General features: G+C 41.7%; 1 protein-coding gene across 2 annotated transcripts; it reads left to right on the top strand.

Moving 5' to 3' along the window:
- Positions 1 to 1,525: 1,525 nt before the first annotated feature.
- Positions 1,526 to 9,643, top strand: znf281b (zinc finger protein 281b). Of its 2 annotated transcripts, none has more exons than XM_034860571.1 (7): positions 1,526 to 1,686; positions 3,704 to 4,231; positions 4,452 to 4,565; positions 4,736 to 4,859; positions 5,879 to 5,971; positions 6,895 to 7,013; positions 7,378 to 9,643. In XM_034860571.1, exons 2-7 carry the CDS (start codon positions 3,776 to 3,778, stop codon positions 8,998 to 9,000), a joined length of 2,529 nt encoding a protein of 842 aa, XP_034716462.1. In that variant the 5' UTR covers positions 1,526 to 1,686; positions 3,704 to 3,775; the 3' UTR covers positions 9,001 to 9,643. The 2 variants fall into 2 exon arrangements, with proteins under 2 accessions (XP_034716462.1, XP_034716463.1); XM_034860572.1 differs by having other exon boundaries at positions 1,527 to 1,686; positions 5,888 to 5,971.
- The last annotated feature ends 512 nt before the right edge of the window (positions 9,644 to 10,155 follow it).

Below are 10,155 nucleotides of genomic sequence, written 5' to 3' on the forward strand. Positions count from 1 at the left end.
GTGGAAGGAACGCTCTCCAGGATCATTATGTAAGCAATTAAAATAACCAGTTCTACCAAGCCACAAATGTAGTGCCTCAACATTTAAGAGGAAAGGACACTCTTGTCACGGTGAATCAATCACACACACACACACACACACACACATAAACAGAAAATGTCCTATTCAATCTAAGGAATGGAACAGTAAGGGGGCAAAAATGGGGCATGTGTGAAGACAATATAAACAAAAATAATGAAGGTCTCAAAATCAGTTTATTTTGACAGAGGGACATTATACAGTACAGGCCCTAGGTCATAATGAAGGACTCGCCTTAATCAACAATGTCTGCAGTGAAGAAAATTCCCTGATGAAGTTTGTAATTAATGAGATTACCTAAAATCAGTTCACAGTAAAGTTGGGTGTTGTGCTCCAGGGCTGTTGTCTGCTTTGCTAAATTGGTAATCTAGCGCTGTAGTTTTGTGTAGCGATACACCGATCTGATGCATGAATTTGCATTAACACTGACTTTACTAAGACAACTGCTAAATGTGACCAATTCATTTTACATACTGTTTATTTATCCATGTCATCATACAATTCAGTGTTTTAACTGCCATTCTGTCATGGCAACTTTATGGCCCCTAGCTTCATGTTACCTGAGCTGATTAATATGAGAGCACTGGTATCAGATTAGTAATATCTATAAGCAGATACCTTGAGTTGAGATATGAGTTAAAATTTGGATCAGTGTTGAATTTTGTGTGTTTGTGAATCACATCTGTGCAAGCCTCAACAGGATCTGAGCAGAGCATATCTGTGTTGCCCCAAATGATGTCTAAACATTTTATAAAGAAAATGTACAGTTTGTGGCAGGGGGATTTTTTTTGGGCTAAATTCAATTTAATTTAGGATCCCATCAAAGGATATTCTTCCTGGGGCCCAATTGGACACTCCACCAACGTACAAATCAAAAACACATTCCAACACACCATAACCAACTCTAATGTACAAAACCAGAAACACAAAACTATATTAAGTACATAAACCCAGAAAAAATGCAAAAATAAATAAATATTGCTTAGTAGGTTACCTTGTATGTCATTAAAATACGTTGTAGCCTAACATAACCGAACCCAATAATTAAAGTTTAAAGTGGGATGATACAATAACTAATTACTACAAATTTGGCATTATAAAAATCTATATGAAATTGTAAAATGAGGAGGGAGTTGGAGATGCTGGTTAAGGAGAAATGTAAATGAATTGTTTCTTGTGTTCTGATCGTAGACTGTAGCCTAATATGTGGTCCTGATTTACATAAAACGTTAAAGACAAAGAGTTGCACAACGCCAGGTCCCTCAACATTACAGAAGTGTCTGTTAGTGTTAATGGATCCAGGGTGTTTACATTACTATAGTGCACAGCTGTTTCCACATGGATTTTTTATAATTTTTATGATACTATGATATTATGAAGACCACTGAGCTTGTCCACTGAGTCTCTCTCAAACCAAAACCTCAGCAGACTTCGCCTGTCGCCTCGTCTCCTCTCACGACCCGTCCGCTACACCCACAATTCCCCGCGCCAGGACAAGATGGACGAAAGTAGCGACCGCCGAAGCACAGTATTTTGGCAATAAAACCCTAAAGTGACGAACACAGAGATAACATAGGCAAGTTTGAAACCCACTGCGGTCATGTGTAGGTGAGTGGGAAGCTAAATAGATTTTAATTTTTGGCGTGTACTTTGGTTTTGTCGAGATTTACGCGACGGAATTGTCTGGCTCGGGGAGATGCACTGAGACCCAGCATCATTGTTTCTGTTGCATGGGCCGTAATGCGGGGTTTCAGTTGGGAAGCTAGCAGCTACTAGCTAACTAGCTAGCTCATGGCAGCTTGATTGTTATAAACACAGCTGCCTTAAAGCGCAGTTTTATTAAGCTCGGTCACTGGATCCGAAGTGCACATGTACGGCAGTCGCCGAGGAATATTTTGCTAACCGAACGTACTGGTAAGCATTACACAGTTGTAATTACAGCTACAATTAGGTAACAATAAATAGAGCGCCAGACAGATTTGATTTCACGAGCGTCATCAAAGCTTGGGAATTGGAGAATGAGCAATTTATGCCGCTGACCTTACTTCAAATCAAACTTGCTGTTTAATTTCACCGTATCACTGCTATTTTTCTGTGAGTGATTAGTGCCATTTCGTTTTAGGATGCTTCCCCTCATATAATTGCATTTTAAATAGCCAATATATTCGTGAATGGCATCAAATCATGGATCCTGTTTAGTGTTAGCCAACTTGATAGCAACACTAGGTAGGTTAACGTAACCATGCTAAACATTAGCTACATTGACCATAACGGATCATATTAGACGTGTATTGAGCAAATATGCGGCGTATTTGAGGCCACTTAACTTTAAGTGTTGTTGTGACTTCATTTGAATGGTGGATATTGGCTTTTAATGCGTCTTAGCCTATTGTTTTGATTGACAACGTAAAGGTGCGTTGATTGTCTCATTGTGGCTAATCGGCTAGCTTGCTATGCTAACTAGCTAGCTTACAATTATGCATCACAAAAGCTCATCCGCTTTCTGTTGAATTCCGTGTCGCGTAGCCAAATGGTCGGCTGGTCTAGACTAAACAATACAGCCTCACTCTAGTTTTATGTGCTCGTTTCGATACACGTAACGGTACCACTTAGCAGCCGACTGCCTAATTTAACTGAAATGTCTAGATGTAGTTGACCTACATATCGTTTGTTTTAGGCATGTGTAGTGAACCGATTAATTTGCCAATATTACAACCATTGCACTCAGCTTTTTCATTCATGTTGGTTTATTAGCCAAAGATGGCAACCGGCGTAGTGCAGCATGCATCAAAGTGCGAAAACAATAGGGATGTCTGTACAAACACTATCAACCTACCCCACATATTTGATTTTGGCTACAGTCCAAGACACATGTGGTGCTAAATGCCGCAAGCAAAACAATACGGGTGCAGGATTGAATATTTCAGAGGCAATTTTTGATTAACTTTCATTCTTATATTCAACATAATTCATAGAAACGTTTAGTGCTGAACCCTGGAGTACAGAGCTTCACAATTTTTACTTTGCAGTCACTTAATCATATATCATTGGTATTATTCATCATAAATGTGTCTTTTGGGCTCTTTTTACCATTTTATTTTATTTTACTAATACCTTGGCACACATTGACTCCATTTATGTATCTTCTATTAGACTCTCTTGAGTAATTTCTTTCATGATGATTGACCTCATTTCTTTCATTTCACTGATGAATGTGTCAATATGCGCTGCTGTATTTCAAAATGTCTCCCAAAATGAGGTGTTTAAATGAATTCAGAAGTTTCTGGTGATTAGTTTTTTTTCCTCAGTGTGAAAAGTATTTTTTCAACATATTTTTTAGGGTTTCCAGTTACTGTACGCAGTGCTTTCTTTAGGTAAAGCCTAATAAATCCAATTTAGTAATTAATAAGTGACTGAGAGGAAATTCAGAGTACATTGTAGTGCATCCAGTACACACCATGAAGGCTATAGCAGTTACTAAATTTACTGGCAAGACATAGAAGTGAAATTTTGAACTTAAGACTTGGACTACAACCAAATGTGACTATTACTTTGAATTGGATGTTTATCGCTGTTGGAAATCATCAATGCTTAACATGACTCTTTTATCTGCCCTCTCTTCCAGGATATTCTTCTCCTGCATTCTGCTTTAGATTTATTGCCCTCCTTCTTCCCTGCACAAAGCAAAACCACCACTATGAGTATTATCCAAGACAAATTAGGCAATGAGTTTTTGCGCAACGGTGGCATGGATCCAAATTTTGCACCAGGTATGCTTATGTTCAGCCACCTGCCGCCCGTCACCAGCTTTACACGGCTGGCCTCCCAGTCCGTTATGGGCGAGCTTCCTCAGGAGATGATCCTAAAGAAAGAACGTGATTCGCCTCCGGACCACCATGGAGCCAATGCTGTGAACACCGGGGGCTTCCTCCAAAGCATGGGCATTAAACAGGAGCGACTAAGCGAGCTGGATTACCGGATGCCCCTCTATGGTGGGGGTGGAGGAGTAGGGGTGAACTGTGCTGGAGGGGTCGCGGGGAAGAGTGGTACTGACATGCCGGACATGTCTTTCGGCAACCACCACCATCAAAATCACCAGAACATGCTCCTGCATGACCTCAGCCTTAGCAACGTTCGTTCTCTTGGAGAGCCGGTGAGAAAGTGTTGTTGTTCTAAATCTCGTTTAGAATATAATATTTAGTTGAACTTGACATATTCATTTGCCAGACTGCCCTGTTTGTGCTTAGTTAGCCCCTTACTGCTTAAGCAGAAATTGTGATATGCAGGCTTTTATTTGTAGACCTTTTGTTTCCTCTTGCAGTTGCAATTTCTGCCTCTATTTGTGGTAAACTTACCTTGCCGTTTGACTTTAGATGCATGGAAGACCGGTTAAAGAGCCAAAAGAGTCCTCAGGTAGAAGAGGGCGAAGGAGCAATGGGGATGGGCAGGGAGGCAAAGCACGAAGAAAACGCAACGATGCGACAAAGGTTAATTACTTATCTGCTTCCTCATCTCTGTCACTACACCAGGAAGAAAATGTTCTTTGGCTAAAAAATATCTACACATGGAAAAAAGGCAATCAGCCTTTCAATTTGTTTGAGCTGTACTAACATGGGGTAGAAGTCAACAATATTTTACTTGTACTCTCTTGTTTTAGGCCATGATGTTGGATGCAGATGGGGCCTGCTTGTCTCCCAACTCAAAACCACATATCTGTGAGCACTGTAATGCTGCCTTCCGCAGCTCCTACCACTTGCGCAGACATGTGCTCATTCACACAGGTGAGAGACATTCGCTGCTTGTCAGTGCTTTACTTTTCTCTAGACTGAGTATTTTTCTAGAATTTATACATTTAAAGTGTCAAATATTTATTTAACAACTATGTACACTACTCCCTTCACGAAATGCACCATTGCTGAATAGATATACTATGTTGAAAAAAGCGATATAAGATGCACACAGGATATGTTAGTTCAGAAGCAGAACAGATACAGCTACAGAAGGCAGTCTGTTCTCTCCGACAAGTTCAATATGTGTCAAGAATGTAAAGTAGCTGCCAAGTTATACTAAAAGTATGATTAAGGTCCCTGTTGTAATTTGTATAAAGACATTATGTAATATACACCCCCAGATTCATTTGCATGAAATCTGGTATGTTATATTACCAAGGTTGCCCAAAAAACACAAATTTCCATTAATAAACCAAGCACTCTCAGAACCCCTTAGACATTAAATTACACGCTTCACTAAACTCCCATCACACTAATTTCCCTGTCACCAGGAGTGCTTGGGGCCTTACTTGAAACCAGACATTGCTAAAGCCAAGGATGACTCGATGATTACTCATGTATTTCTAGACGTCATAGTCATTCTCTTTGCTGGAAATGCCTCCCTTGGCACTTTGATGTTGAACTTATAAAGGATTTAAAGTAAAACTAGACTTTTATTTTATAGACCTCAGTTTCCTTATTCTTCTGAGTGTTACTGTAGCTGAAAAATGGTCTCTACAGTCTATAGAGTATATGTATATCATAATTTAGACGTGGGAAATGGTGTTCTGTAAAGGGGCCCTGCACCATTCTAAATACACAATACAATACAGTCAGTTTCTTAAGCATATTTATTGTTAGTGTTAGACAGTTTAGTACGTGAGTCTAATACATCTTATTTTGTATTCATGCTCCAGGTGTTTGATAAAATGACACAGGTTCATGTGTCATTGTGACCATATGGTTAACGCCGTCATACGACAGGCTGAGAGTTTATTAATTAATGTGGTGAGCGGATTGTTGTACTCTTGATCGCACAGGTGAGAGGCCTTTCCGCTGCAGTCAGTGTAACATGAGTTTCATCCAGAAGTATCTCCTCCAGCGGCACGAGAAGATCCACAGTGGTGAGTTTCTGCATCCGGATATGTAGTGATCCGAAGTGTTTTGGAATGACTGTGTCAGGGCTTAAAGTATTCCGGCACCGTGCCGGAACTCCGCCATGCGGCCGTGAGGAAAACTAAATACATACATACATTTGGGAACTTGCATGCGGTTTTATATTTTAAAGTCAATTGATTTCACCTACCAATTATATCAGAGGAACGCAGTTCTAACGCAAAGCTCAAAGTACTCGGGCCTGGTGCCGGATTTCTGGAATATGACTATTTTCGAAAAAATAAATAAATAAAAAAAGTCCACACGGAATTCTTTTTTTTTTTATGCGTTAAGTTTAACCAATCCTCAAAATTCCACCTATCAATTAAACGAGTTCTAGCCAATCAGATGCAAAGTAGGGCGTTATCACATTGACAGCTACCGCTGTTCCTTCGCTGAACGGCCGCGTTTGTGATAAAAAACAATATGTGTGTGCACGTTCATAGTGGAGTACGATTTGTCATTAACAATGGCCACTGTGTAAAAGTCTGCAGTCCAAAATGCCTTGACTAAGCTGTCTGTTTGAAATCAGCATGGCCATTATTTAAATATAATGGCCTTGGGACAGAGTTTAGACGTCAAGCTATACGAATAGCTAAACAAAGCAAAGTTTTTAATAAATGTACAAGAAGCAACTAATGTCAGCATGGACAAATTAAGAATGTACTAATTTGCTTTTTTGATGATGACTTGGCCAAAGTAAATACACAACATCTAAAAAGTTTTGTTTTCACAATCATTCAATGATATTATTGCAATGAAAAAATGTTTCAGGCTCAGGAGTTGATTTTTTTATTACTTTGAGCCCTGCTGCGTTCACATGTCACCAGTATCAGTTTCTATAAACCTTGCTATTTTAACACAAGGCCTAAAACTGTCATGTCTTTTGCAGGAGAGAAGCCTTTTAGCTGTGACCAGTGTAACATGCGTTTTATCCAGAAGTACCACATGGAGCGACACAAGAGGACACACAGTGGCGAGAAGCCATATCGCTGCGACACCTGCCAGCAAGTAGGTTATATCTAGTCTGTATGCTAAGTAGCTTACCACTGTTTTGTCTTTTACTTTAATGTGTTTGGCGTTGAAATGGCCTGTATTGAACAATGTGAATGAGTAACATGCATTTTTATCATTAGCATGTAAGCAATTCAAAATGTTGTCTTTCTGTATTTAAATCCCTTTTAAAGCCATTCAGTGTCAAAAAAGTTCAGGGAACTTAATGTTTTCTCATTAAATTCAATGGTACCATTGCAGTATATTTTCTGTTTATAAGAAATTAATAATATATAGGATTTAAAACTGCTTCCGTCCATTCATTGGAAACTAAGCTTATACTCCTCTTTTCCTCATTCATTTTCTTTCTGTCTACTTTTAGTTTTTCTCAAGAACAGACCGGTTATTGAAGCACAAACGAACTTGTGGAGAAGCCATAAAGAAGGGCCTGGACCCAAACATGCTGGAGCTCAGCGAAGCGGAACTAGGCCAGGGCAGCTATTCACTCACTCAGGGAAACTCTACCACCTCCGGGCGCAAGAGGGCCAAGTCCAAAAACGGTGATGGTGGTGAGCGCAAGAGGAAGAAGAATGCTTCTGCATCAGCAGCCTCGTCCTCTGGGGGAATTGCCCGTGAACTGGGCCTGCAGGACTTCAGCATGGAGCACCCCTCGGGCTCTGGCCCCTCCAGCCAGGGACGTACTCCCAAATTGGTCTTTAAAAAAGCTGGCCGCAAAGGCCTGGACAAGGGCCTCCTCTCTCTGGAAGACAGTGCCGACGGACAAAAACAGTTGGGCCACAAGCCTGGCTCCATGGATCATGTGGAGGTTTCCGACCTTGATAACATGGGTCTACTCCAGGGAGCCGGGGGCAACAAGCAGGGGCCCACCACCAGCAGCAACTACGACGATGCAATGCAGTTTGTTAAAAAGCGGCGCTACCTCCATGCAGTTCACAATGACTATGGAGCCGGCTCATTGCACATGGCATCCCAGGGCAATAGTGTCATCCAGGGCTCCCTGGGGCCTGAACCCACGCTGGCCATGCTGGACTCCTCTCCTTTGGAACTTAAGCACGACAAGTCGGGCATTCCTGATGAGGTACTGCAAAGCCTTTTAGACCATTATAGCCATAAGCCAGAGGGGACGCACCACCATGACGTGACTTTCGACCTCTCAGACCATCCACACCACGTAGACCTCCAGCCAGCAGCCCCCGTTACCCCTGAGCTGGAGGATGACTCTCCCAACGGTGGTGACAAGACAGCAGTGATGAGCGAGTACTCAAAGTTCCTCCTGCAGGCCCTTGAGCGCACCAGCCATAGTGGACCCTTCCCTAGCCTTGGCCCAACGGGGCCTTTCCCACTCCTGTCCAGCAGCTCCAGTCCTACGGGGCCCTTGTTCTCAGACAAACACGTGTACACCACATCCCCAATGGATTGTGGCTACCCGCCTGCTGTCTCCTCCCCACTGCCCATCGTCGCCCCTTCATCAAACTCCTCCTCATCCTCATCCAAGTCCCACTATGGTATGCTCGTCGGCTCTCCCTCCCAGGCAGGCTACCACATCAACTTGGAACCCACTAGCCACCAGCAGCTGACTCCATCTCAGGAGCTAACTGAGCAGTTAGAGAAGCAGCACTCCCCTGGCACCTTCAACCTACCTCCCCAGGATCTGTCTCTCTCAGCAGAGGGCTCCAAGGGGCAGCAGCCCAAGGCCGGAGGGAGCGCTGCACCCGCCAACGGCTCCAACTACCCAGACCTGTCCCCGCTGAACCCCACTAAAGAAACCACGTATCAGATCGAGAACTTCGCCCAGGCCTTTGGTTCCCAGTTCAAGTCAGGGCGGGGGACCCCTCTGAGCTATGGCAGTGATCCTGGGACAGAGGTCGACCACCGAATACGGACTCCAGTGTCAGAATTCTCAGGGTATACCAGTTTGTTAGCTGACGTCAGTGAGCCAGTGAGTACAGGATCAAAAACCCAGACAAGCCAAAGTTTCAGATAAGGGTCAAACGAGGTGAATCCAGTAGGGGGCTGTTCTGTTACTGTCCATACAGTCCCTATACCCATCCTAATTTTGTTCTTGTAGCAAAGTTTTGTTTTTTATACACTGCCATTAAATGTTAATACAAAAATGACCAGGGAGGGTCTATCATGGCCTCAAATGCAATTTTTTAAAATCTTCTAATTATGTGTTTAGTCGCTTCTTTTTTTTTTTTTTTCTTCTTTTTTTTTTTCTTCTTTTTTTTTAAGTAGTGATTTTGATATGAACGTACCGTAGATTTAAATGTAATTTAAAACATTTAGAGGGTAGCTATGAACTTGCTTGATTTCTTTTTCTGAACCCTTGGGTTTTACCAATCATCATACCATTGTAAAGTAACAATGAAAAATGTTGATAAGTTCAATAATAATATTTGTGGCAGGGAAAGGCCCAGAATTCAAATGGCAAAAAAGTATATATTGTCTGTTACAAAAAACGTATTAACTCAGGAAAAAAAGGCAAAATTGTGTAATAAGACTTTGTATAATGAGATGCAATTAGCACAGTTTTTACAGGTGTACTTTGAGACTACAAAGCTTTGATTTACTGTTTTTGTTTTTTTTTAATTCGTCAGAACAACAAATTACAATACATGATCGTGTTTGGTTTCGACTGCATGTAGCTTTGTTGAGATTATGGTACTGTTGTGTCAATTGTGAAGACATCACATTTCTTTTGAGAGCCACATGTACACGAGGTAGTATGAATTGAAGTGGAGTTCAGCACACAGCAAGTTCTGAAGTTAAGAGGATGTTTGAACATAACTGGCTGTTCTGTAACCACGCACTCCTCAGGTTGTGGCCAGTAGAACACACCGGCTGTCTCAGAAAGCAATGAACATGAATTTGTGATCTTTTTATCACGCTGTTGCTAAAGTGATTGATATATTTTAAACAAGTCACCACTTTTCTACTCCACTCCATGCTGTTCCTTTTTGTGTCAATGGAATCAAACAAGCACTTTTTTAAACAAATCATCGTTGGAAGCAGCAACAACAACCCATTCAATTTGCAATGTGATATGATGATTATTATTATTTTTAAGAGGAGAAAACTGTGAACAAGGGATGGAGGGAGGGAGGGAGGGAGGGAGGAATGGGGGGGGGGGGGGGGGGGG

Source organism: Etheostoma cragini, chromosome 21 (genome assembly GCF_013103735.1).
Source record: "Etheostoma cragini isolate CJK2018 chromosome 21, CSU_Ecrag_1.0, whole genome shotgun sequence".
NCBI lineage: Eukaryota > Metazoa > Chordata > Actinopteri > Perciformes > Percidae > Etheostoma > Etheostoma cragini.

Excerpts from the sequence above, each read along its gene's own strand:
- znf281b (XM_034860571.1), top strand. The coding sequence starts at position 3,776 with ATGAGTATTATCCAAGACAAATTAGGCAATGAGTTTTTGCGCAACGGT. Across the intron at positions 4,232-4,451 it reads TTCGTTCTCTTGGAGAGCCG|ATGCATGGAAGACCGGTTAA; the intron begins GTGAGAAAGTGT and ends GTTTGACTTTAG. Across the intron at positions 4,860-5,878 it reads ACATGTGCTCATTCACACAG|ATCGCACAGGTGAGAGGCCT; the intron begins GTGAGAGACATT and ends GTTGTACTCTTG.